The 25,311-nt window shown below is 55.6% G+C and overlaps 13 protein-coding genes across 13 annotated transcripts; 5 read left to right on the forward strand and 8 right to left on the reverse strand.

The window, feature by feature from the left end:
- Positions 1-287: 287 nt before the first annotated feature.
- On the forward strand, positions 288-1,390 carry K437DRAFT_258647 (putative mago nashi protein). The gene is made up of 4 exons (XM_013385924.1): positions 288-393; positions 552-731; positions 873-1,050; positions 1,142-1,390. The coding sequence occupies exons 1-4, from the start codon at positions 368-370 to the stop codon at positions 1,190-1,192; spliced, it is 435 nt and encodes a 144-aa protein (XP_013241378.1). The 5' UTR covers positions 288-367; the 3' UTR covers positions 1,193-1,390.
- K437DRAFT_295840 (uncharacterized protein) lies at positions 1,358-3,903 on the reverse strand (the record flags this gene model as incomplete). The annotated part of the gene is made up of 5 exons (XM_013385925.1): positions 2,994-3,903; positions 2,522-2,902; positions 1,828-2,457; positions 1,596-1,748; positions 1,358-1,504 (listed from the first exon to the last, which is right to left on the reverse strand). Exons 1-5 carry the CDS (start codon positions 3,765-3,767, stop codon positions 1,358-1,360), a joined length of 2,085 nt encoding a protein of 694 aa, XP_013241379.1. The 5' UTR covers positions 3,768-3,903.
- Positions 3,904-4,470: 567 nt separating this feature from the next.
- On the reverse strand, positions 4,471-8,037 carry K437DRAFT_258648 (uncharacterized protein). The gene is made up of 2 exons (XM_013385926.1): positions 7,341-8,037; positions 4,471-7,272 (listed from the first exon to the last, which is right to left on the reverse strand). The coding sequence occupies exons 1-2, from the start codon at positions 7,932-7,934 to the stop codon at positions 4,642-4,644; spliced, it is 3,225 nt and encodes a 1,074-aa protein (XP_013241380.1). The 5' UTR covers positions 7,935-8,037; the 3' UTR covers positions 4,471-4,641.
- Positions 8,038-8,198: 161 nt separating this feature from the next.
- On the forward strand, positions 8,199-9,551 carry K437DRAFT_258649 (uncharacterized protein). Its single transcript, XM_013385927.1, has 3 exons — positions 8,199-8,846; positions 8,913-9,115; positions 9,200-9,551. Exons 1-3 carry the CDS (start codon positions 8,493-8,495, stop codon positions 9,447-9,449), a joined length of 807 nt encoding a protein of 268 aa, XP_013241381.1. The 5' UTR covers positions 8,199-8,492; the 3' UTR covers positions 9,450-9,551.
- Positions 9,552-9,708: 157 nt separating this feature from the next.
- Positions 9,709-10,975, reverse strand: K437DRAFT_189297 (uncharacterized protein). Its single transcript, XM_013385928.1, has 3 exons — positions 10,738-10,975; positions 10,368-10,668; positions 9,709-10,225 (listed from the first exon to the last, which is right to left on the reverse strand). Exons 1-3 carry the CDS (start codon positions 10,783-10,785, stop codon positions 9,867-9,869), a joined length of 708 nt encoding a protein of 235 aa, XP_013241382.1. The 5' UTR covers positions 10,786-10,975; the 3' UTR covers positions 9,709-9,866.
- Positions 10,976-12,520: 1,545 nt separating this feature from the next.
- Positions 12,521-14,552, forward strand: K437DRAFT_258650 (PRP38-domain-containing protein). The gene is made up of 3 exons (XM_013385929.1): positions 12,521-13,171; positions 13,248-13,363; positions 13,440-14,552. The coding sequence occupies exons 1-3, from the start codon at positions 12,885-12,887 to the stop codon at positions 14,165-14,167; spliced, it is 1,131 nt and encodes a 376-aa protein (XP_013241383.1). The 5' UTR covers positions 12,521-12,884; the 3' UTR covers positions 14,168-14,552.
- On the reverse strand, positions 14,183-15,143 carry K437DRAFT_291522 (uncharacterized protein; the record flags this gene model as incomplete). Its single annotated transcript, XM_013385930.1, has 3 exons — positions 14,183-14,621; positions 14,721-15,025; positions 15,099-15,143. 3 exons carry the CDS (start codon positions 15,141-15,143, stop codon positions 14,459-14,461), a joined length of 513 nt encoding a protein of 170 aa, XP_013241384.1. The 3' UTR covers positions 14,183-14,458.
- K437DRAFT_189311 (uncharacterized protein) lies at positions 14,878-15,779 on the forward strand. The gene has a single exon (XM_013385931.1). It carries the CDS (start codon positions 15,147-15,149, stop codon positions 15,645-15,647), a length of 501 nt encoding a protein of 166 aa, XP_013241385.1. The 5' UTR covers positions 14,878-15,146; the 3' UTR covers positions 15,648-15,779.
- A 965-nt stretch (positions 15,780-16,744) lies between these two features.
- K437DRAFT_289147 (DUF1753-domain-containing protein) lies at positions 16,745-18,129 on the reverse strand (the record flags this gene model as incomplete). Its single annotated transcript, XM_013385932.1, has 3 exons — positions 17,429-18,129; positions 17,039-17,350; positions 16,745-16,966 (listed from the first exon to the last, which is right to left on the reverse strand). The coding sequence occupies exons 1-3, from the start codon at positions 17,717-17,719 to the stop codon at positions 16,745-16,747; spliced, it is 825 nt and encodes a 274-aa protein (XP_013241386.1). The 5' UTR covers positions 17,720-18,129.
- A 977-nt stretch (positions 18,130-19,106) lies between these two features.
- K437DRAFT_258655 (uncharacterized protein) lies at positions 19,107-19,486 on the reverse strand. The gene has a single exon (XM_013385933.1). It carries the CDS (start codon positions 19,445-19,447, stop codon positions 19,253-19,255), a length of 195 nt encoding a protein of 64 aa, XP_013241387.1. The 5' UTR covers positions 19,448-19,486; the 3' UTR covers positions 19,107-19,252.
- Positions 19,487-20,094: 608 nt separating this feature from the next.
- Positions 20,095-22,218, reverse strand: K437DRAFT_238871 (uncharacterized protein). Its single transcript, XM_013385934.1, has 3 exons — positions 21,637-22,218; positions 20,677-21,560; positions 20,095-20,600 (listed from the first exon to the last, which is right to left on the reverse strand). The coding sequence occupies exons 1-3, from the start codon at positions 22,112-22,114 to the stop codon at positions 20,151-20,153; spliced, it is 1,812 nt and encodes a 603-aa protein (XP_013241388.1). The 5' UTR covers positions 22,115-22,218; the 3' UTR covers positions 20,095-20,150.
- A 608-nt stretch (positions 22,219-22,826) lies between these two features.
- On the reverse strand, positions 22,827-23,722 carry K437DRAFT_189380 (putative Pre-mRNA splicing factor ini1). Its single transcript, XM_013385935.1, has 4 exons — positions 23,517-23,722; positions 23,360-23,440; positions 23,021-23,260; positions 22,827-22,949 (listed from the first exon to the last, which is right to left on the reverse strand). Exons 1-4 carry the CDS (start codon positions 23,522-23,524, stop codon positions 22,934-22,936), a joined length of 345 nt encoding a protein of 114 aa, XP_013241389.1. The 5' UTR covers positions 23,525-23,722; the 3' UTR covers positions 22,827-22,933.
- A 24-nt stretch (positions 23,723-23,746) lies between these two features.
- On the forward strand, positions 23,747-25,263 carry K437DRAFT_275720 (uncharacterized protein). Its single transcript, XM_013385936.1, has 2 exons — positions 23,747-24,857; positions 24,921-25,263. Exons 1-2 carry the CDS (start codon positions 23,945-23,947, stop codon positions 25,202-25,204), a joined length of 1,197 nt encoding a protein of 398 aa, XP_013241390.1. The 5' UTR covers positions 23,747-23,944; the 3' UTR covers positions 25,205-25,263.
- The last annotated feature ends 48 nt before the right edge of the window (positions 25,264-25,311 follow it).

Genomic DNA, 25,311 nt, shown 5'->3' on the forward strand with positions numbered 1-25,311 from the left:
AGTGCACTCTGTCGGCGATTTGATTGCACCAGCTCTTTCAGCTAGTCGATACTCCAGCCGAATATGATCTGAGGTATGCAAGCCTCTATACTATGATAAGGATAGCGAAAATGAAAGCGAAGAAGTATTTCCATCAGCACAGACGAAGCGACACTCATGGGAATCCTTGGAGACCATGCCGTGTGAAATGGGGAGAGTGAGTCTCGTTCCGCCCAACCGCGAAGGTCTTGCAATCGCGAGCTGCGACTTGTATGAGAGACTTGACTTGTTGCTGCATCATCGCACCTCTTTCTCAACTTGGCATAGGTCGTGCTCATCCACGTCCTCTTCTTAGCCGGTGGAGACGTTGCCTCGACCCGCAGCAGCCATGTCAGACTTTTACGTGCGGTATTAGTGAGTGGAATCGGCCTCGGCTGGCGCCTCCACCGAGTCCTTTGTTACTGACCAGAGATCCACCTTTACTCTCGCCCTCGGTCCTCCCTTCCACTTCCTGGTCTCGTTCTTGCGGCTTGCTTTCACCTTTACATTTGCTCTGTGCCTTGATTGGTTAGCTCCGGTCACCACGGGCAGCATGGTCACGAATTCCTTGAGTTTGAATACAGCCGAGGGCGGCTGAGGTACGCGAACAACTCTAACTACCGCAATGACGATCTCATCCGGAAGGAACTTTGGGTTTCACCACTCATGGTCGAAGAACTGAAGCGAATCGTCGAGGAAAGCGAGATCATGAAGTGAGTAACAAATGGCAGGGCCGACAAGCCGCAAGAAGAACGCTGGACTCCAGGTGCAGGATGATCCATTCGTTCTTAAATATCGCAGTCACTGATGACGACACTTCCCATTTTCTTATCTGCAACACCTCAATATAATAGGGAAGATGACGTCAAGTGGCCCAAGAAGAACATTGTCGGGAGACAAGAGCTAGAGGTTCGCCTCGGCAACGATCACATCTCGTTCGAGACAGCCAAGATTGGATCGCTTGTGGATGTGCAGGAGTCAGATGATCCAGAAGGTCTACGTGTTTTCTACTACCTCGTGCAAGACTTGAAGGTAAGGCGATGTGCACTTTATAGAATGAAAATCTTATTGAATACGAGACTATGGATGCTGATGACAAGAATTATCTCGCTTGTGCCCTCAGTGCCTCATCTTCAGCTTGATTAGCCTGCATTTCAAGATCAAGCCGATTTAAAGACGCCTTACTTAGGTGTGCAAGATGTACTTACTTTCCCCTTGTATTTGTACGGGCTGAAACGGGGCCACCCCACCCGAGCAATAGATACAGTTGCTGAATGGAGAAGTCAAACAAACTCTTGGGGGAATGCAGCTACACTTGCCCATGCTCCGCTCTGCGACATTACAGCATCATCCCTCTAGCGCTCAGGCTCCCACGTGGTGCACTACCCTCTGTACGTTGGTGACGCGCCAGACTGGACTCAGGCATCTCGCGCGGCACGTCGACGCGATCCACCGCCACCTTGGCCTCCTTCCACTGCTCCAGGCTCTAAAAAGCAATGAGGCGCGCATCCAAGTTGCCACCGATCAGTTGGTTGAATTCGACGCATCTTCGCCCACGCGAGCGTGCCCAGACTTACAACTCGACAGTACTCCCGATGAATCTTAACAAACTCGATCGCCATCTCTTTCATATCGGCGACCTTGTGCCGCTGGAAGCGGTCGAGGTCTGCTTGTATCGTCACCGTAGCGTACTGCAAGTCTTTCTCCGTGAGAGCGAGCGCCTCTTCAAGCTGCGTGCAGAGACAAGCATGGACAGGGGTTTGTTGTTGAGTGCACAAGCTACGCCGCAAGAAGAAAGGCATCACTTACCTGTGCGATGCTATCTCGAAGCTTGGCAATGCTGTTCCTCCTAGTCGCCTCGGGATCAACATCCATGACGCTCTGGAATGTATGGCTCAGCGCTCCGAACAAACCGTAGCCGGAGGAAAATCTCTTGCTGCTCCTCAAAGCTGATGAACTTCTCGTCGCAGCAGCCAATGGCAGGGACGAGGAAGTGGAAGCTCTTGGATGGTCGATCGAGGAAGTTTTAAGTGGAGAAACAGCGGCACTGGCGGGCTCTGAGGCGGAACCTGCACCTCCGGCACCGACCCACGCGTCGGGTTCTTCGGCGGCAGCTCCGTACAAGGAGCTGCGGCCCCACACACCGGCATTGACCGAATCCCTGGCACCACCAGCCGCACTGGCACCTTGCGAGCTGGCGGCGACCGCGGCATCGAGCCCTGCCCGCCCACCCCGCTCGAGCGCACCCGTCAAGCGGCTGGCTTCATTTTCAACTTTTTCGAGGTCCTCAAGCTGAGCACGCTTCGCTTCGAGGGCTTCCTGCGCATACTCAAACTGCAGATGCTTCATGTGCCGCCATTTGAGCAGCTTTTGCAAGACGCCGGCGAATTGCGCATACTCGTGCAGTGGCTCTGTAAATGCGATCTCCCAATCTTGTAACTACAGAGCAAAGAGCATATCAGCGCGTGCATTCAAACTGAGGCATGGAACGCAGCACACATACCATGTGCCCTGTGGCCACATACGACGCATCGGCAGCCTGACCGGTCTTTTCGATCGCGTACGCCAGCTCTCCATGCTCGCTGAGGCTGAATCCGTTGAGCACTGCGCCAAGCTCGGCATAGTCTGCACCGGCCTCGGTCCACCGCTTCATGGTCCTCCGGTTGACCTTCTCCATGTTACCGGTCAAATGCGAAGCAAAGCGGTCAGTAAACGCCTCACTGTCGAGGAAGCGCTGATTTGGTTCGCGCAACTGGGCGGAGGAGGACGGTATTGGGAGCACTTGATATGCGTACGGGGCATCTGGGTCCGCCGGGTTTGCCGGTGGGGCTTTCAGATTGCTCTTGGGGAGCATAGAGATCGGGGGTGAGGCAGCGATCTCATGCTATCATCCGACAAGCACACCAGCAGTTAGATTGGTAAGCGGCGGGGCACCACGCACAGAATGACAAAAGACGACCCTCACGTCGACTCACCCACTGATGCCGCCCATCGATGAACTTAAGGAATACTTGACTCTGTCCAAGCGTGGGATGCTTTGCGACTCTCCGCAGAAAGCTCTGAAGCATTCTCCGCCGTCGTGCAATGATGATTGCGTCTTCTTTCGCCTTGCTCTGCTTGACCGCGTAGTCACCCAAGCTGTGCTTGTCTGGAATCGGGGGAACAATGCTGACGGGAAAGAGCTTGACAAGCGCTTCCCGGAACGCCTCGAATTCGCTGTATCTGCGCTTGGCTTCGAGGGAGCCGGAGCGGATCACATACGTGATGAACGTCGAGGTGGTGTGTCCATCTGTGGACTTTTGTGCATCGACGATTTCGACATGCACCGGTTCGTGCTGCTGTTGCCGTGCGCCCGTCGAGCCAGACGAGCTTTGCCTGCTGGTGTTAGCTGCAGGACTATGACCCTGTCCATCATCGACATAATTGTATGCAGAAGGAGCTTCGGACGACAAAGTAGACGAATGATCATCAGGTTGGACGCTATTCGGAGTTAATAGGGATGCTGAATGCGCCTTGATGCTCGCGTCACCCCAGCCATCCTCCTCCTCGACATCGTTGCGCTTGGCAGTGCATGCCGCCTGCTCTGATTTTGCGCCGTCTGCGTGATTAACCTCCGCGCCTGCATCAGCATCGGAAACTTTGGCTTGAGCCGCTGTTTCAGGTGGTGCAGCTGGGCCTGTCCCTGCGCCCTCAGCATCAGGGTCGCTGATCTGGATCGGAATGATGCGCTCCGAGTTCTCGTCTGCCATGAAGGGCGGGTGTCGCTTCGCCTTTGAAGCGAGTGCTAAGCGAAGGATTTGTGCAAATGCGGAGGAAACGCAGGCCAGTGACAGCAGCGACAGACAAGGCAGCCTGACATCGAACCTCGATGGTGAGGCGGTGAGGTGGTAAGCTAGCTAGCGGAGACCTAATGCGATCGATGATGCTGATGGGAGATATATATGCATGCACGCACGCACACACTCGAACCAACTAGTGCGCGCGACTGCCACAAAGCGCAACAGTTGTTCCGCCCTTGCACTCAGGCCAGAACCCTCTGCGAACAGGGAAAATAGTGCGACCGTGCCGGTGGGTAACACGACAGCACACGCTTTTTGGGACGGTCTACTTTTCCTTTTCGCTGAGAAGGGATAAGCCCAATGCATCACAGATGTTCGAGTGAGTGAGAGAGACCCTTTGCCGCGGCGTACCGGCATGCGGGTGAAGGCAAGACGGACGGCGACAGCTCGCTCTATTGACATCTACCGCAGCTACCTCCCCTATACTCTCCTGCCCTCCGTCCATACCACATGTAGACAGACATTAGGTGAGACGGAGGGGATGCGTTGTTGTATCTGGAGTCAGATCATCACATCGCTCGCTGGGCTGGTTGAAGCAGTAGTGCACAACAGGCTCTCATCCGTCAAAGTTCCAAATAATATTCACACATCGTGACCAACCTGCTTTGAGCACGTGCCACATTTTGTGGTGGGACGACAGTAATGCCTTGCCAATGAGAGCGCTACATGCAAGCAGGCAAATAGCCACATAGCTCTGCAACCATGAATTGGACAGCGCCTTCACGATGGGCGCAAAATGGATAGTATGCGTGCTACACGCAGGCTCATGAACTGGCGCAACAAGTCATCCTCCCATCCTTGCAGCTTTGAAGCGTGACACCTTCTTGGGCGGTGGCGGCGAGCCGACGTCCTGCGCACCTTGCGGGACAGGAGGCGATGCACCCCGACGCTGAGCAGTCCTGGCCCTTACGACTGGTGGCCGACCGCGCTCAACAACAGAGCCGGCAGCTGCAGTCTGTGCTTTTCTTGCGTGCGCTTCTTTAGCCGGTTCCTCATGTTCGTCTGAGACCTCACCCTCCTCAGCAGTAGCGCCGAATCCAAGTCTGCGCCTCGCAATCTCAAAGAGGCGCGCATCGTCCTCATCGCTCTCCCCCTCGAGCTCCACGCCTTGTCTAGAGCGCAGCATTTGCTCTGTGACTGGCGCCCCGCCAGGAGCGAATCGCACGGGTGCCAGCTGTGGAATCACCATCACGGGCCGCCCTGCGATAGTCGCCCCATGCTGCTGCCGCTGGTCATGTTGTGGTTCTCGCATGTCCACATCCGCCCCGTCAGGTAGCTGCCCCACGGGGCCAAGGTTTTGCGCATCGCGCAAGAGATGCACAAGGTCGTGTCCGGCTGCATCGGCTGCTTCGTCTGCATCCGGAATACCCCATTGCTTCTGAGCCTGTCGTTCTTCTGGTTGCTGCTGTTGCTGGTGCAATTTACGAGTCTGGGCTTGTGCCAGAGTCCCAAACGCGCGAGCCATCCGATCCTGTTTGAACCGAGAGGCTTTCGGCTTGCTTTCAGAGGCACCGACGCCGATGCCATCCTCGCCCTCCACATGATCGTTCGGCACCAGTTCCTCTCCCTCTGCGACTGCATGCTGATTTCGCTTGTGCAGTGCTTCGGCGTGCTCGCCTTGATTTGCAAGCAGAGATGCCTTTGCAAGGGAATACTCTCGCTGCAGATCTGCCATCAGCATGTCGGCGTCCCAATCCAGATCGCTGTCAAAGTCGGGCTGCAAGTCCGCGAGATCATCGCTGTCGTACGAGTCTTCGTCATCATGATCAAAAGCCACCCCTTCTTCCTCGCCTTCATCGCCGTCGTCGCTATCTCGATCGAAATCAACCATTTCCTCCTCGTCTTCGGAGCTCTCCGTATCCTTGTCCCCAACATCAGCATAGAATCGAGCTTCTGTAACAGCTTCTCCAACACTGACGCTACCGAATCGCACAGTGGAAGATCCCTCCAGTCGATCGTCGCCAACGACCATTTCCCCCCCAACGCACACAGCACTGGAGCCATTTGGGACCCCTTTCGCGTGGCTTTCAACATCTGTGCTGCCAACATTGCCTCTGTCCTCGCCTCCACGCTGAGCCGCTTGCTTTTCCCGGATCTTCTCGGCGTACGCCTTGCTTGGTCGTGCGTGGGGTGCAGCCGGCGTGAGGCCCTGCGTTTTCCGCTCCCGCTCCAAAGGCTTGTCGGCGCGCGAGGCGTGCTCTGTCGCCGATATTCCTAGCGAGGTTCGCGGGTCATGTTGGGCACTGCTACACATGGAAGAATCTGCTTGCATGGCGCTTCCGGGCTTTTGATTGAGGAAACCACGCGCAAACGTGCTCGTCTTCGCAGCCTTAGCGACAGCTTCATTGTTAGGCGACGCTCGGAAAGTTGCGGCAGCACTTGCGGGAGTTCGTTCGACCACAGTACGATTGATCACAGGCTTGGATGGTGGGACCAATCTCCCTTCCGGGACACCAGAGCTGGCTCTCTGCGCGACGTCTCTCTGTCTCCTTCCTGCGCTTAGAGAGGAATTTGTCGAAGTGCCCGCCATGCCAGGCAGATCAGTACTGACAACACCCGGCCCAAGAAGCTCGACGATCCTTCGTGCTTCTTCCTCCACGCCTTCATCCTCATCCGTAGGTCGGTTTTGACTGCGACTCGAGTACTGCATGATTGCCTCTTCACGAGACTTGTGTGGTACACGTTCAGGCGACTGAATGCGCACACTCTTCCTCTTGCCCTTGCCCCTTGCTCCGCTTGGCGAATGCTGTTCCTGGACCCGACTCATCTGATCGTCTTCTGCTAGCTTCTTGTCGTCTTCGCTCCCTGCATCAGCAGCTTCAACCCGCTCGAGTGCAAGGGTACGCATCGCCTCGACAAAGCCACATTCGACATAATCGCTGGAGTGTTCCGCCGCGGGAGAGGAAGGATTGAGATTGAGGAAGCCGCGCTTGAAACCTGCGGCCCCGAAGGGCGGATTTGGAGTTCCCGGAGACGAGTGTGATTTCTTCAAAGCTGGTTTGGCGGGACGAGGGCGTTCAGAAGATTGCGGTAGGGGACTTGGGATTGTCACTGGTTCTGAAGAAGTCGACGACGGTCCTATGGATGGCATGTGGGCACCTTCGCGCCGTGAACTATGCTCCCTGGCTGGGCCCATCGCACTGACTGTGTTCTCTTCACTGTTCCAAGTCCCTGCATCATTTCCACTTTTGTCCTCATCATCGAGGCTACCACTGGCGATGCATGCTTCATCCTCGTCCTCGAGCTGATCAAAGACTGAGTCCATCCACTTCTTGCGGTCTGCAGGCGACGTCAACGGCTTCGGTTTGAAGGGTGCAATGATGTCACGAGCTCGCGGCCTGCCTTTCTCGCTGGTCAAGGGCTCTGAGAGCTTCTCAACTGGTTCAAAGAACGGTAGCCCTTCTTCATTCAGGATCTGCAAGGTGGATGCCCCGCCTCAGCAGGTGCAGTTCCCAGGGTCGCAAGAAATGACATCACACTCACTTCACCCCTTTCGTTCATCTGATCGTCAACTCGTCCAACCATGCCATTCGCCGATTGTACGGACCCAGGCTTGAAACCAAGCCGCTGCTGCACAGCCTCGCTTGCTAAAGCCAGCACCTCCTTACGTATGCTTTCGCGCTTGGCTGTGAGCCCGGCTCTGCGCTTGCTGAGGTTCGCGATCGCAGCTTCGTATGTTGGAAAGCTTTGTGGATCATGTTGCGATTCTGACGAAAATGAAGGAAGTGAGACCTTCCCCTGCCTCATGACGTTCCCGCTGAAGAAAGCAGCTGGTATCATTTTTCCCGAGCGCTTGGTCGAGAGCTGTTTAGAGGCATCAGCAGGAAAAGGAACATGAACCTGGTGGCCGCGGCTACTACCTGCGCGATAGGACGAGAGACGGTCGGTCATCCTTTGCGTTTCATCAAGTTTGGCCTGTACATCTCTCAGCTGATCCCGAAGTGTGATGAGAGGATCTTGCCCCGTCTGAGTCTCTCGTTCAGCCATGGCAGCAGCTCTCGAAGATGTGGCGTGGGAGGCTTGGTATGCTTCGAGAAGCGCATCGGCGGCCGTCTGCTCCGAGCTTCTGCTTTCCATACTGTCGAGCCTGCGGAACTGGAGCCTTCATTCACGAGCCCTTGAAGTTTCCATGAGTGATGTGAGAGGCATGCAGACAATGAGTTGAACGCAAGCCAGGTTGCTTGCACATGGTGGGATGCTCCCATCCAAGACATTTTTTGATGAGAGTGGCGACGGATAATGACACGGTGCCATCAAAATGCAAATGCACCGAATCTGAATTGGCATCGTCCTTGCTCCTCGCCTCATCTTTTGCCCCATGGTGTGCGTCATCATCGACCGGCGAGAACCAGTCGAGTTCTGTCCAACCCGTGAGTTCAACTGATCTGGCCTATGCTTGTCAGCCTGTGTAGGACAGACTGAAGGCGGGACGTGGTACAAGACCTCCACGCTCGATTGCGCAACCATCGGCTGTGCTTCTGACCTGACGTCTCTCGCGGATTTCTGCGCATGCTCGTCGATACACTCTCGAGTGAATACGCTGTTACCTCAGCAGTCCGCAATCGACGCAAGCTGGCCTACAGACTGCGCCCTGGCTCTGTGTGAATTCCTTTCACCTCGAACATCGCCAACAACATGTCCATTTTTCTAACCCTTCGCACCACATGGCACGCTCTTGCGCTGAGCAGTTGCGTGTGGGGATTCTCCAAGCTTTCTGTTTTCGAGGCGCTCGCCGAGGCCGACACTTCCCACGAGTACGGCGGACACTATCAATTCCTCACGGTCTGCTCCCTCGCTGCAACGGTCTTAGCCATGTCGGTTGCCCTGCTGCTTGACTTCCACGATGCGCTACTGGGTGGAGGAACTGCCAACAGCGGGCTGCGAGGGATTCTCACATTTTTGAAGGCTCTCACAAGTGTCGTCGCAATGCCAGTCGAAACTCTCGTGTCGATATTGTTTTGGTCGATCTTTACCTATGACCCTAATTTGGTAAGCATGCGCCGTGCGAAAATCTAAAAGATTGCTTGATTGATTTTCAGCGCATACAAACGGCAGCTTGTCCCGCCGATTGAGCGCTACGACCCTCAGAGTCCAGGGCTGGCAATAAAAGTACCCGTAAAGATTCCAATCGAGATCGATCTGGCGCTTCACGCCGCTCCTTCCCTCTTCCTGCTGGTCGACTATCTCGTCTTCAGTCCGCCATTTTTTAAGAGCATGAAGCCTGCTGCTGTCAGCACGACACTGACAATCGCATACTGGTTATTACCTCTTGATGCAGCGCCGTGACCCTGATTGTTCACTGACTGGATTGGTCTCTGCCCACTTTGGTCTTCCAATCACAGTGTCTGGGTGGAGCGCTGCGCGTTCAAGAACGGGCACTTTCCTTATCCGCTGCTCGACCCTCTGACTGACGCTCAGCGCTACGGGCTTTATGGCCTCTGCGCGTTGATCCTCGTCGGTGTTCTCACCGCCACACAAGCACTGCACACGGTGCTCGATCGGGATGTCTTTGAACGCACGTGGCCGCAGAAAGTGGAGGGCGAGCAGCAAGGGCTGCACGCCAAAGCGAAAGCGACAGCCAAGGAGGCATAGATATGGAGCAACAGACAGAGCTCCGCAGATGCACAATTTGTATGGATTCGGTATGTATTGCAAATGAAGACAATGACACAGAACGCGAAAAATGTAATGCATGGAGACGCCAAGCCAGAATATCCATAACTGGGAGGGTTAATATGCAAAGAGCACCAGCATGTATTCACCATAAAGCCGCACAAGTCTATGGATGACCGTGCACGATGTGTTTGTCCGGAATTAAGGTGTCGGCAAGCATGATACGTATGTACGCAAAAAGCTAGCAAGCACAGAACAGAAGGTTGGGAAGTATGGTCGTGCAGGTCGTTCCGTGCTGCGAAGGCAAACAATATTGGAATCGCAGCTCGCTCAGGCGGCTATGGTAGCATCTCGCCTGACCCTATCCGGGGCGAGCTGTTTGGGTAGCGCCAGCGTCTACATCAGGCTGCTCTCTGTTGCTGGTGCTGCTTCCACTACGGCTGGAATTTCTGGCGCTGGCGCTGTTAAAATTGCTGATCTGCGCCCCGTCCGTTTCGTCTGCCTGCTGCTTGGTGCTGTGCGCGCCCTCTGCTGCAAGGGTTCGTGTATGCGAGGGGCCTCGGCGCTGTACTTGCACCTTTGGCGGAAGCTTTCACCGTACTGTAAGAAGAGGAACGGCATCGACAGGCACACCGCGTGGAGGATCGCGGGGGTCAATGCACCCTTTTTGCGTTCCGAAGTTGGCGTACTGGTTAGGTTTGAATAGTGGTGATTCCATGTCAAAGGGCGACCGACACAGCGAGTTTGCCGCGAGCCTGCAAGGAATTCGATCGAGTCAGCCTGCGCTCGGTTTTTCGCCACTGGAAAGAGAGGTGCCTCAAGTGGAAGCTGCGAATATGACGTATGCATCAACAAGGTAATCCTGAATAGACAGGGGTTTCAGGACCATTCCCGCACCAAAGGTTGCGCGTCCGATGATCAGGACGACCCAGTGCGTCTCTGGCGCGTCGCTGTCGGCGAACCATGCGAGACCCATGACGAGCAGGGGCGCTCCGATCATTCTGCTGAACAGGCACGCCTCGCGCGTTGAAAACCCGCCATGCGGTCCAGAGACTTGCACGTAGCGCGCGCTGTCGAAGAAGCTGAAGTGAGCGCCAGGAGGATGTCTACCGGTGCGCCGAGGAAGGCAAGGCCGCTGATTCCGACGAACCAGTCGCGATTTTACTCGAAGACGATCTACCCAGGGCGGGCGGGTAAGCTGTGCACACACAGGTGTAAGTCAACCCTTTCACATATGGCACACCGCAAGTGCTTCCACGGCACCTGCCGGGAAAGCAATAAAGAGGCTGTACGGGGGTGTGTATACCATAGCCATGAAGATATTCAGCAGGAACACGATCGACTCAAGGAAGAGCCGCTCTCAGGGTGGCTGAGCGCGATGTGGAACTGCGTCTTGATGCACAGTCCTTGCCTTCGTCCATGCGCGACAGGAAGACCTGGCCGATCGCCTTGGACGCCTTGGACACCCTGACGGCAGGGTAGCGTAAGAACGCCGACGCATAGGCCTCTGAAAGGAAGAAACCGAATATGAAAAAGACGCTGCAGTGGAAGGAGGAATGCGTTAGGTCGTCAATATCCGGAAGCGTCTTTGCGCGCAAACGTAGTGTCCATGGCGAGCCGACGGGCCAGGCTTCGCGAGGCTGGTCACCCGATGAGAATTGACAAACAGCCGAGCGCTCATCACCAGCTGGCGCACTAGCCGAAGTAGCCACCGGTGATAAAGGTCAATCTCTGGGTCAAGAAACAGAGCAATAGCGAAGGCAGCCATCGCGAAGCTCGCTGCGGGTGTTAAGAGGCACGAAAGATTTGGTGAGCATGCTTGCGTGACGCAGGGAGAGGGGGAAAGAAGACGGTGTCGCGCTGCTCACCTCATTGGCAGTGAACATGTCCACCAGGACATCGCGTGCGGTCGTGAGCGTAACGAGCCGAATGTGACAGCGAGGAAGTGCACGATGAGCACTATTGCGAGGTTCTGTAAGAGGATCGTCACGCCTGACCATCGCGTACGGAAGACGTACGCGACAACAAACAGGGTCTGCCGACCGAGCCCTTCAGAGAGGGACGCACAACTCAGTGACCCGATCACAAATCCTAGGAACTGCCAAATAATGCAATGCAAAGAACATGCAAAATCGGTATAAGCCTGGCGCCCCTTTTCCAACGGAGCGCATAAATGCACTGAAAGACGCGCGAAGAACGAGACACCGAGCGTGTATTTGGGGACGGTATCTCCAGGGAACTCTTGGCGGATGCTCCCTATGGCTCCCGAGTAGGCCCTGGCAGCCTCCCCTACTCTTGGGCCTCGGGCAGCTAGTCGACTAGGCACGACTTCTTCCCTCTACCCTCACTGTCGTACGCAGCGGCGATGACGAGCTGGAACGGCGTGACACCGTGTTGCCATGGTTTAGGGCATAGCGTTTGCCTGGCGTGAAAGGTCCAGCTCGCGCGCGCCGCTGCTGGATGCACCGTAGCGGCAGTGCTCTGAAGCGCCACTACGGACAGCGCCTTCTTTCATTTGGTTAACTAGCTCCGAATGCGAATGCAGTGGCGCTGACATGCCTTCAAGATTGTGGTGGCACTGCTTGCCTTGGGGTGAATCGAGTGTGCTGGCGATGGGCAGGCAACGTCTCGATTCCGACTGAATTTTTCTTTCGATTTGATGGTGTATGTCTTGTACATGTGCACCGAGCGAGGCCGGGCCAGTGGGAATCGCCCTTGACGCTGTACGGACCGAGCATATCCATTCTTGCATCTATTCATTCAACCAACACCCACCCTCTTCACGCAAGCACTGCAAATTCGAGCCAACCACATAACAGACTAGAATAACGCGGCCGACACCGAAAGGCGCGCACACCAGAGCCACGTGCATTAGTTGCAACCCATGGCTGATCTGCTTTTGCACGCAGGGAAAGGGAAAGAGATAGATAGGTGGATGGGCGAGGCGGTGGCGTTTGGTAACGCGGTCGCGCTCTCCGTCATACTGGCTGACGTATTGTGCGCCGCCAGATCTCACAGAGAGGCCAGCGGGTGTGGGCACAAGCCAGGCACCCCACTGCACTGCAGGGCCACTGGGGCCAACGGGCAAGCCAATTAAATGGCGATGCTGGGGGGGGGACTCACACGCACACTCGCGTGCAGAGTTGCTGGAAGAGTAGGGTTGCAGTTATCTACGCACACACACTATATCGGCGACTTTGTCCCTGCCGCACGCGCAGCGCGTTCCTTTGTCGGCGAGTTGAAAGCCCTGAATATCCATTAACCAAAAACGCCCCCCCCTCACCAAAAAGGCGCTCGGCTCTCTCTTGGGTGACAGAGGCTGGGTGCTTGAAGAACACTGAAAGACATCGCGACCGGCAGCCAAACGTGCACGGACACGACCGGCTTGTTGAGGCGCACCTTGCAGTCGCAACCATGGCGAACCGAACGGTGCGCGATGCGCAGCAGATCCACAGCACCAACCCGCAGTTCCTCGTCGAAAAGGTGATCCGCGCGCGCATCTACAGCAACAACTACTGGCGCGAGCAGTGCTTTGCCCTCACCGCAGAGTCCGTAATCGACAAGGCCCTCGACCTCAAGTACATTGGCGGCACCTACGGTCCGCAGATCCCCAGCCCATTCGTGTGCTTGCTGCTCAAGCTGCTGCAGCTGCAGCCACAGAAGGAAATCATTCTAGAGTACCTCACCGCCGATGAATTTAAGTCAGCGCACGCGTCAATACTCTCCTCACCATGCACAGAATAGCAAGCTGACCACGCTCTTGCTTGCGCAATGTAGATACTTACGCGCCCTCGCCGCACTGTACGTCCGTCTGACGTTCCCATCGATGGAGGTGTACGAGGTGCTTGAGCCAATGCTCAACGACTACCGTCGATTACGATATCGAAACCAAGGTGAGCTCGACTCCACACCCAGAGCATCCACCCGTCGGCAGTAGAAACTGACGTGGATGCCATCCGAGCCCTCCAGGCGGCTGCTACACTATCACGCACATGGACGAGTTCATCGACGACCTCTTGACGCAGGAGCGCGTTTGCGAGCTCATCCTGCCGCGCTTGACACGGCGCGACGTGCTCGAAGAGAGTGAGGGCCTCGCACCGCGCATCTCCAAGCTGGAGGACGCGATGCTCCTTGCTCCCTCCGCTCTCCGCGCCGGCCGAGCGAACGGCACTACTCTAGGTGGCGACGACGACAATGACAACGACAAGGGCGATGGCGATGGCGATGAACGCGGCAGCAACAGCGATGACTCGCTCGTGCACGAACGGCGCGAGCGGCAGAGGCGACTCGAGCGTGCCGCGCAGGTGCGGCAAAAGCGTCGAGCTGAGCAAGAGCGACGCAGCCGCTTCGCGGCCGGCAGTGGTCGCGGTCGCGATTTCGCGGGTGCGGACGCAGGGCCCGCATCAGCAGCCACGCCAGGACCAGCGGGCGGCGATGGCGACAGCGATGGCGACGGTGATGATGATGATGCAGGCTTCGCATCGCAGGAGGGCAGCAGTGATGAAGCTGGAAGCCACAACCGTGCGCGTTTCGTCAGCCGCAGCCCTTCGCGCAGCGTCAGCCCGGATCGCGCCGGCTCGAACGCAATAGGAGGCACAGATCGCTCGCGCTCAGTATCTAAGTCGCCACACAGGCCCAGCATATCCTCGTCAGATGGGTACAGGTCACGCTCGGCATCACGGTCGCCTGATAGATAGGCGCGAGAGCGTGCGGATGTGTTCCGTACGCTCTCCTAATCCTTCGTCGGGCATGCAAACGCCTTCTGCCGCATCCGCAGCAGTAACATCCTACAGGGGAACATGTCCCTCTGCGACTTTCTCTTACATCGCATTGTCATGTCATCATTGCTATTCGTTGCTATGACGCGCAGAGGCGAGGGAGGAAGCTGCCTGCATCATTCCAGCGATGCCGCCCCGGCGAGCGCAGTATTGTACTGCACTGCCGAATTCCCGTCGCCATAGCAGCGCTGCCCACATGAAAGAGTGCGTCTAGAGGGACTCCATCTGCAGGACGACCTCGTCGAGCTCGCGTTTGGAGCTGATGTACTTTTCCTGCGCTTCCTCGTACTTCTTTTCCCACGCGTCCCGCTCCTGCACGAGTGATTGCACTTGGCGCTCAAAATGCTCGGCCTTGACATCAACCAGGCGGAGTCTAAGTCGAGTATGGCAGGTCAAAAGGATGGAGGGATCCACCGCCAGAGTTAGCGATCATTCAGCATAGGAAACGTGCTATGGGCAACAACCGACTCACTTCTCTGTGGTCTCCCGGAGGTTCTTCTCGCTGGTGTCCAGCTCGCTCTCGAGCAGCGCGATCTTCCTCTGCAAGCTATCTGCCATTCCCTTGCTGCTCTCGCCCTCTGCTGCGAGGCTCTTGTGCTCAGTCAGCTTGCCCTCTGCTGCCTCGAGCTGGCCTTCGGCGACGGAGAGCTTGTGCTGCAACGAAGCGATCTCCTGGTCGTTCTTGAGCGACGCATGCTCCAGCTCCTTCACTCGTGCTTCAGCGGTTTCGGCACGCGCAATAGCAGCGTCCGCTTCGACGCGCAGGGCGTTCAGTTTCTGGTAATAGACACCGCAGAAAAAAGGCGTCAGCACCAGTTGCACTTTGTCCCATGTAGTTCCGTTGTCTCACCTCTCTGATGCGGTCCTGGAAGAAAAGAGAGGATGAGACAAACATCAGATGAGATCAGCGAAAGATTCAAACGCCAAAGACAAGTCCAAAGCGCCGCTTTCAGCTTTGATGGCATCCTGCAGTGTACCATGTGGAACGGGACAATATACTGCGCATAGCAACCTTGACATTTGTCTGCCAACCAAGCGCCATGTGAGGGGTATGGGCAGTCCTCTCTTCCAGGATCCATCAAACCGAGTGCCATGTAAGCCTGTACCCTCCTCCTCGAGTGCCATTCGACTGCGAAAAGGCTACGACAGCACCCGTGGTCGCTCTGACGTGAGGTTAGTTATTATGGCCCTCGGTGAGCTGGCAGTAGGCAACTTGGCCGATGCGTTCTCCAACGCAACGCCCGAAAGCCACTTTCCATCGGCAGACCCAAATCCATGCACTCCCCCTCGCATAAAGCCAGCAGAACCAGAGCGTCAGCTGTGGCTGCTTCCTCCTACAGCCTGCCCTGTTGGAGATCTTTCGCACGCTTTCCAGGAGTGGCCGCCGCCAACGCACTAGCAGCAACACCAGCGCGACCTTCCCACTTTTCCAATGACTTACCATGCTGGCTGTACTTCAGGCTTCCTCGATCGGACTGTTCATACCCGACTTGAAGAGACGCTGATCCGTCCGATGAAAATGGAGTGAATCCCACAAGAAGGAGCAACAGTCCACAGAGAGAGCAACACCTTTGCGAGACTGGAAAGGCAAGTTGCCGCCAGCCATCCAGCAAGTCAGCATCACGGTGCGCGGACAGTGGCGCAGTGCCCAAACACAACATGGTCCAGGCGCGCGCGCGCGCATGTGGCACACCCTCGCACAGGCACACATGCACAGGCGCGCAAGCAGCGCACGGATGCACAGACAAGTACTTCACCCCGCCCTCCTTTAGCTGTCGGAGTCAGGTTACGAAGCCATACAAGCTTACACGGCTGCGCTGACAGGTGCATTGGCGATTTGCGAAGGGTTCAGCATGTGCTGCTAGCGACATCGCTCGGGCCTGTGCAAAGCGATGCTATCTTCAGGGTGGCAAAGCTGGGGAAATTTGCCTGGGGGCGAAATGACAGGGCAGCTCGCCAGATGAAATCCAGGGCAATCGCGCAGCCACTGATAGGATGAGGACGCTAAAGAGTGACAGGTATGTCGAATAAGTCTTGAGCAGACGATACACACAACCATGCTGGGAATGACAGTGCTCTAGTCACTCAAAGGAGGATACTACAGGTCCCTCCTGAAATAGCTCTGACTCGGACTGATCGGCACCGTGGGCCCTGCACTGACGCGTCGCTCCAAGCCCTGTGCCTGTGTAGGGCGGCCGAGCGTGGCGCTCATGCCTGTTGCCCCGATGTTGTCACCAGTATGCGAGTCCAAAGCGGACGGCGACATGGCTGCAGTGGAGGGGGAAGATGTTGCGGGCGTCGTTGTCATCTCCGTCAGCCGTACTGATGGCGGCCGGGAAATGGATGCGCCGCCGATGGCTCCAGAGGATAAAAAAGATGCATCTGCTGGATTATAGCCGTCGTAGCTGACTCGTTGCTGGTGGGCGTACTCGGCGCTCTGCCGCTCGGAGCCTGCCGCTGGTCGCCGCCGTGTAGAGAACCTGAGCGACTGGTCGTTCATGTCATCGTCTGCAACTGTTCGGTCAGGTTGCAGTAAAATGTTGTGCAGGCTGGCTTGTGATGATTTCGCAAATGGTAATGATGCGTACTGAAGATAACGCAGGTCACACGTGCTTTGTTAGTGCAGCTGCTTGCGTCTAAAGAATAGCGTAAGGATGAACTCACTGTATTGTGCCGTAGATGCAAGGCGTACGAGTAGAGCGTGAGAGCAAAGAAAATCTGTACGTTCCCTCGACACATTTGTTGTTATTTAAGTGGCAAAGCAGCGAGCGAATGTGCGCACGTACGCACCTTCAAGAGCCACCCCGCTATCAAAACAGTCGCGGCGAACCCCTTCTCGAAGTTCCACACCTCTTGTGCTCCATGTACCCTCGCTTCTCCCGTGATGGGGCTGTGATGTTGCACCTTGCCTGGAATCTCGTACTGTAATTCGAGGTTTTCGATCAGGTCCATTAAGCCTTGCTGATGCAGCGCAAGTGGCGGCCGCTCGCCTTTGTGGGGAGCTGAAAAGGTCGAGTAGGCGAAGAAGAATGTCCAGAAGGAAGAGAGAAGGTGATCGAAGGCGAAAAAATGAGAGTAACGGAGGACTACTCGTGGGTCCTCCTGTTGGCATCGAAAATTCCCATGTCAGTCAAAGCCTAATGAGTGGTTTTGGGCGGCAGGAGAGAGAAGTACGCTCACGTCACTGATGCCTCGCAAGCCCCATAGCAGAGCTCCGATACTCAGAATGCTGTAGGCATACAGGCTGACCTGCGCGAATGTGCCGCCCGAGAAGACGGCCAAGATTCCGTAGACGCCGGCGATCTTGTTGAAGAGAGCAAAAAGCGAGATAACGGTGCTCCCCTGTTTGAGATCAAACAAGCCCATAAAGGTGGACCAGGGAAAAAACGATAAGCGACGACTGTACACTGCTGACGGCAGGCCGCTCGAGCCGAAGATTGGCGCATATGCTGATGAGGATGATGGAGCCATCTTGAGTAGCAGGTAGCACGATTCGCGCTGCACCTAGACCTGTCCGAACGAGCGCCGCAAATCTAGAATGGGGGCGAGTTCTCAGCCCTTTCTGAATTCCAGGACGGACGGCTGCCGGGATGTAGGCCGTCTATGGCTGCTGGCTTGTGACTGTGTGCCGATCTACCGCCAGATCATCAATGACGAGCACCCTGTCCTTCTTACCGACATCATCTGCGACGCCACGGTTTGTCAAGTCGCCAGTGATGTGCTCTGCTCAGATTTTCCCGCAGCTTAGGCAATAACGCATGAGCTGAGATCAAAGTTCGTGCTGACTGCAAGGACTGTATATGGACCTTTGCTCGACTGAACGTCTTTGAAACTCATGAAGTCGAACTGCCAAGCCTTTCTGTTCGTCTTCTAATGGGCTCTGGGTTATCTCCTGGTTCATGCTTCGGCTGGCCTCTGTCCAACTTGATTTCGACGTTTTGCTGTCACCAGGGTTATATTTTGGGGGGAACCAGGGTTAACTTCCCCGCAATCGGGTCCCAAGCAACAATTGAATGCACACGCGTGCGGCTCGTCTACTCTTGATCCTCAACACTTCATCAATCTCCCTGATATGCTTCTGGGTGACCATCGATTCTGCAAAGAACAAAGTTTCTCCGAATCTATCACATCTCCTTGGCCTCGCTGAGGGAATTGTGAGCGAATGGATGAAATGCTCCAGGAGAATCGACAGTCGTAATAAATTAATACGAAAAATAGGGAACTGGTTTGTTTCTCTTTCAGCGCAAATTCTGGATCCTAACGTGCAGACGGACTGTCTATACTAGTCCGGGTCACCCAGACTGCGGGCATCTGCATCCTTCACTCTTACGACGCGTGTCACGATGAAGCAACAGCCGCTTCCGGAGTGACCGTAAGCGTATCTTGATCAAAGAAATATACACCACGATAGCATGCTTGACATTCTTCTGCGCGACCAATGCCAGAAGTCTAGCCAGAGCTGAGTAAAGGACATCAGGAGCAGTCAAATTCGTAAGCATGCGCATGAACGTGCAATGTTGAAATTGGAATATTTGTGTAGTCCAACTCACATTCCCGGCAGGCATCTCCTCGCGCTCTCTTAGCTCGTAGCCGTGTTCCCTGCCGAGTGGTATGAGCCCTGCCTGAAAGTCACGAAGTCCGTTCTCTGGATTTCACTTCTTGAGCATGGGGTAAAACTGAGACGTGGAGTGAACGGGAGCTGCTGCGTCAGCCCCACGAGAGTGGCATACATGGAGCCCAATTGGACCCACCTGGCGGTTCCCTTCGCTAGCAAAAGAGTCTTGCTCGTTAAAAGCACCGTAAAGCGCCAATACCCCCGACCTTCGTCCTTTTTGAGCATCGCAGTCGGGAGAATCTTTGATCAGCCCAAAGGCCTGCTCAAACGAGCTTTCGGTAAAACTCCACGGTGCGATATGCGTTAGGTTGAATGCTAGTATGATGGCTGCTACTGGTTTCGCGCATTTGGACTTGCTTGTATCGGAATTGGGGGCTATAGAGCTATTCTCACGATCTAGGCTCCCATGCAAGGTACTGCTCAAGACCGACCAGGCCACCTCGTCGAGGATCTTCAGCTTGTGTGCCGGCAATATCGTTACCAATGCCTCTTGCGTTCTTTCGAGACGCGCTCGGATCTGTGGGATAAGGACCTGATCTGCCACTGTCGGGTGGATTCGATCCAGTGATTCCGCAGAGAATCATTTGGGCTTGCGTCCTTGATGTATTCTTGAAGACCACGATCGATGAAATTGAATTGCTGCCTCGTGCCGCTCGCAACCTCCAAAAGATCAACTGTATCTAGCACATCTTCAACAGCTTCTCTTTCGCAGGCAGTGACAAAACCGTGCAACGATTCTCGAAATGCGTCCCAAATATGCCCTTGATTGCGATCCGCAGAGTCGAGGATAGACCAGCAGTCCGGGCATGCACTCCCTTTCTTTCTGGATACTTTTCCTCCCACGCATTGCTCATGTTTTGTAGGCTCTGACGCTGACCATTGCTTCGCAATGGCCAAACTGATCACTCCCTCCGACGCTCTGTTCACTGGATATGACAAGGTGTTTCGGTCATTCGCTAAGGATGGCAGCATTAACAACTTCACTACTTGTCTTGCAGCTCGCGAGTCTCAGACTTGTCCGTGCGGCGCCGTCAATCTGATTTATACATCGTAATGACACTGAGTGTGGACGGCCACCCATGCGACCAGGACATTCAGGCTTCGGGTTCCGGTCACATTCAAAAAAGCAAACTGCACAAGCCACCACGATGCTACTTCCCCCATTGCAGTTTTGCTCCTATTGAAGCATATCAACAGCGCACAGTAGCTGCTTCACCGCGTAAATAAGTACGTAGGTGGCACTGAATGGTTAAGGTACACAAACCACCATCAAACGCCGGCTCTGTATTATCGATCGGCGTCTGCATCGTCCGTCTGATCTGCCATCGGCCCTGTCTGCGCACGTACCGCTCCCACTGCTGCTCCAGCTCCATCACGCGGCGCATGACTGCCCCGACTGCTGCTACCACCACCAACAGTGCTCGCAGCACGCTCGCGCAGGCCAATCACGACGTTTGTCCCCTTGACTTGCGTGAGCCAGGAAGGCAAGCCGACAGCATATTCCTTACTAGAATCTCTTGTGCTCTCACTTGCCTCTGCGGCGACAACATTTGAGGAAGCTGCGGCTGGTGAGGAAGTGCTTGTGGCGTCGGCACGCTCGTCAAGGCCGGCAAGCACGAGCTTGCGCAAGCCAGCTTGCACATGACTACCCTCCAGCCGAATACGGATCGGCTCGGCGTCGAGAAGAGCCATTGAGGGTACTTTGTACGGCGCGATGCGGGGGAATGGCAGTCGCAGCTGAGGAAAGCGAAGGGAACCAATTCAGCAAACTGGTTGAGCCCTGAGATATAGCAAAAAGTAGTTCAGAACTCACCTCGAAGTCAATGCGAGGCACCATTGGAAGCGAATCATCTCCCTGCGCACCAAACATCTCCTTGGCCTCTCTTCGCCTCTTGAACCTTCTTTGCTCTACTTCTCTGTCGCTGAGTCTCTTGACGCTGGCGTGCAAAGCCGGAGCATGTTGGCCCAAGGCGGCACCGATATCTTGCTGCTCGCGGCGTTCCTCTAATGACGGTGGCGGCGTCAGAAGTCGACCATAAATGATGACTGCCTCAGTCTCACGGCGTCGATGTACCGCATCGACGAGCGGACCATCTTCCACGTAGCCGGTGACCATGTCTAGGCCCTTGCCGCCGCCTGGCAACGCGTCGCGCGCGAGAATGTCACGTAATGAGAGCGGGTCTCGACCTTTGAGCTCGGCGACGTTTTTTGGAAGCGTCACTTCCCTCTCTCCCCCTGTCACAGTGTCATCTGCCGCTGCCATTGCTGCCTTCCCTGCGGTGATAGCTGCTTGAAATTGAATTGGCGGAATGGAGACATTGACGCTGCGAGCCCCTGCAGCCTGCGCAAAAGCAGCGAGAGCGATGGTTCGGTTCTCGAGGCCACGACCTGGAGAACCAGAAATCAGCAACCATGGTGTTCGAGGGATGTGAAGGATGTAGAATCCGCTGGCGCAAAGCTCGGCAGACGTGGGCGCTAATGTCAGTCTCAGGCACGTGAATGCAGTCGTCCAGTCGTCCCCTGATGCTGTCTTGAATTTTTCTGCGCCTCGGGTCGGCGGCGGAGAAACGGAACGCGGAGGTGTCGACGGAACTGCCGTCCTCGGTTGCGACAGGTGCAGATAGTGTGCAAAGTAATGACGAAGTTCTTGTGTGTAGAGGTCTCGGAGAAGTACGCTGGACACAGTCGGGTGTTGCACTACCGTTTCACCCAGGAAAAAGATTTCAGAAAATCGCAACAATTGTTCAACGCTTCCCAACCAGCCCGTACTCACCCCTATCCGGCGCATACTCGAGCTTGGCCGCAACCCACGTCCGCGAAGTGCGTCTAGCCTTGAGATAAGCCAGCTCAATCTCTGCAAGCATACCAAAGCTGAGACCGTCGCTCCAATCCACTTCCAGCACCCGATCCACTGCTCGGACCTTGGGCACTCTCTGATCCCTCATCGGCCCGTCCCAGATAGTGATGCAATCCTCGAGCGTCCGCGCTCTGCGTTCCTCGGAGAGGTCGAGTGCGGCCCAGTCGCCTCGCCGCTGCGTGTGTTCGCGCGGTGGCCGACGCGATAACTGGGGCGGAAGGTGGATGGAGGACGAGAAACGGAGCCACCCGAGTGCGAGAGAGATGAGTTCGGGCTTGTCGAGACGCATGAGCAGCTTGCGCGCGTGGGAGGACGAGGGCGAGACAGTCTGACCCTCGTACGAGGTCAGCAGGGACGATGGCCCCGGAAGCGCCGTTAAAGACGGACGAGACATCTTCTTCCCTTTCTTATCTTTCCATTGAAGCTCTGCGACGTCGATCTGGCCTTAATGCGTGGCATGAAAGGCCGTGAGTGAAGAGAGCCAGCACAGACGGTGAGGGAAGCAGCATAAATGTAACAACATCAACACTCTCCGACTCAGAAACACGCGACCTGCGAGTCGCGACGACGATAATGACCAATGGTAGCGAAAACGCGTCCAGATTCGGCCGGCTGCAGCTCAGCAGTATGCAACCCTATTTCATTCAGCCATCACTTAAGAGGACTTCGTGGGAGAGTTTCCCATCGCTCCATCTCAATCCACGTTTGCCCCGGCCGAACTACCATCGCACTCTCAATCTCCAAGTTCAGCATGCCAACGCTACAAGATTGTGGATAGAAGTGGTCACTCCCAAGACTAGAAATGGTGTGAGAGGTAAAAAGGGCTCTGAGGGCGCGTGGCTACAGATGAGCCGAATCTCATGTCCGCTGTGGAAGCATGATCGTGTTGGGACGATTCGCAGCAAGTGCAGCTCGAGAAGCTGCCCTCGCGCTCCACCCATTCGCCTATTCACTGCGCCCATGAATCGCAGCTTGCCACGAGTAGTCGAGGCTTTCTAACCTCAGTTAGAGAGTAAGTCTGCACCAAGGGACTCTGAGATAGATCCGAGCGACTATGGTGGACCTAAACGCGAGGACGGGCTGTTGTAATTTTTGCAATTAAAAGTTTGCAGTTGCGAGTGAAGACTTCATTAAGCGCCATGCGTACAACTGAGCCGGTAAATGACGTGGCAAGTCGCGACCAGCAAGAGGAGGAACCGACTTGCAACTTGGACTACCCTCGTTGGAACCTTGTGCCACCGTAATTGTGTCAGCGCGCGAACAGTGGACGGTCATTGCGAAAATTTAACAGATTACTCACCCATTCCCTTGCTTCCCTGCTTTTCGTAAATAGAACAAGTCCACTCTACTCGCGCCCAGATTGACCACTTTGGGACACCCATCTCTGTCCTTTTCCAGCCGTGTGCATTCGGCGCAGTAATATGCATCTGAGATGCCGGGCGAGCCGCAGACAATACAGCGACCTCCGTACGTCCCAAAGTTGCACTCCTCACAGATATGAACGAGTGTGGCGGGCCGGACGTACGAGTCGCAAATTGGACTGCGCAGCCCGAGGCGAACGAGTGGGGGAGGCAAGGAGGATGATCAATGCATGCTCAACGATCCATGAACAACAACAGCCGCCTCTGACCACACTTACCACTTTCCGTCGCATTTCTCACACAGCCGCCCGATGGCCACACCGGGTAGCTTGCGGCAAAGGATGAGGTCTGGGTGATGCCTGGCGAAGCAGAAGGGATGAGTTCATCAGCGATCATGCTCGAGGAGACAAACCCCCAGCGCAGAGATGTACTTACTTTGACATGATTCAGAAGCGGTACCTCTACCGTTTTAGGAGGCTGAAAGCGTTTCGCAGGTATAGGGTGGGCAAAGAAGGTGATGGGCACGTCGTTGTATCACGCACAGTAATACCTGGATGAGGTATGCAAGAATCCAGACATGCTTATGGCCGAGCGACGACCTCTAGCTTCATCGGACACCTTGCAAAGAGCCCAGCGCATATCAACCCTAATTCACATATTTCACTGTCTGAACAGATGCACACCTATCCGGTGTAAGGTCTCTGTTTCCTTTCTGTTCCGTCTCTCGCGGATTTTTCTCTTTCTAAAGAGAGGTCGGGCCACCCGCTCCTTCTTGTTGCCACGCTTATTTCAAAGGCTGTTATGGGATAAGCCCCAACCTTGAATACGACGCCCTTAGGAACTCTCAAGACAGCGCAGAGAACATGTTTTTCGCCAGCAGCTCTATGCTGCTGCGGCGCGCCACTAAGGCGGCGGCTGCCACACCCAGCTCGGCTAGGGCCTTCGCGGCCAGCCCTTCTTCTCGCTGGTCATCTTCCGACAGCTCGGTAGCTGCAGAGAGTGCGGAGAGCAGTGCAGCCGGCGCAGCACGCAACTCGAAGGATGCGTCAGCATCCTCAAACGCTGCGTTCTCTTCGCCCTTGAACAGAAAGCAGCGCTTCGCTCACAGGGTCCCCCAGCCGAATCAAGAAGCCCTTCTTCAACGGCCACTTTCTTCGTCCGCACCCAATGCAGCGTCTTCGTCATCCTCTTCGTCACCGGCTCAGCAATTCAATCTTGGCGACCTTGCGAGCATGTCAGCACTGCTGTACCACCCTGACCCTATCCTCGATTCTGGCCACACGCTAAACAACCCGGCGACGCCGTCGAATCCCTTTCGGTCGAGTGTGACATTTTACAACTCTGATCTCGAGACTGGTGGATCCATCTTCCCTCAGACTCCGCCATCTGCCGCATCACTCGTTCTCTCCTCCACGAGGGGAGGCGGTGGATCGAATGAGATTGACTCGGCCGCATACCTCTCCTCCATCACGCCCCTCTCCGCAAAGGAGATCAACAATCTGCATCGACACACGCTCGTCATCCGGCGAGTAGTACGCATGACGACCAAGGGCAAAGTAGCATCGATGTATGCGCTCGTCGTTGCTGGCAACGGGAGAGGCCTGGTGGGATACGGCGAAGGAAAAGATACGAACGCAGGCAAGGCTGCCAGGAAGGCTTTCCACGAGGCCGTCAAGAGGATGGATTACGTCAAACGCCTTGAGGGCCGCACCATCCACACCGAGTCGACCAGCAAATGGGGCTCAAGCCATGTTACCATCAGACCTAGACCAGCCGGTTAGCATCCCTTTTATTCACGGCGCAAGGAGAAGGGAGACTGACATGATTTTTGACGTACAGGATTTGGACTCCGTGTCCCTCCCGTCATTCACTCGCTGGCCCGCGCAGCAGGCTTGTCTGATCTCTCCGCCTCTATTCAGGGCTCGTCGAACCCACTCAATGTCATCAAAGCCGCGTGTCAGATCCTATGGCAAGGCTCAAATCCCATTGGCCTTGGCGATGGTGTCGGTGGTAGAGCTAGGAGGAATGACCGCGGTCGCGGCATGCCCGACCTTCGCGAGATCGAGCTCGCCCGAGGCCGGAAACTGCGAGAGGTTCAGCTGGGGAGGTCCGATGTAGCATAGTCATCATCCATGCAGCGTTTCTTTTGGATGCAGGGTAACAACTTGCATGCAAGCATCCCACTGAGCATGAAAGCGGACGGAGAAGAGTGAGAAGAGCTAGAGCTAGA

Source organism: Tilletiaria anomala (genome assembly GCF_000711695.1).
Source record: "Tilletiaria anomala UBC 951 chromosome Unknown K437scaffold_91, whole genome shotgun sequence".
NCBI classification, from domain to species: domain Eukaryota; kingdom Fungi; phylum Basidiomycota; class Exobasidiomycetes; order Georgefischeriales; family Tilletiariaceae; genus Tilletiaria; species Tilletiaria anomala.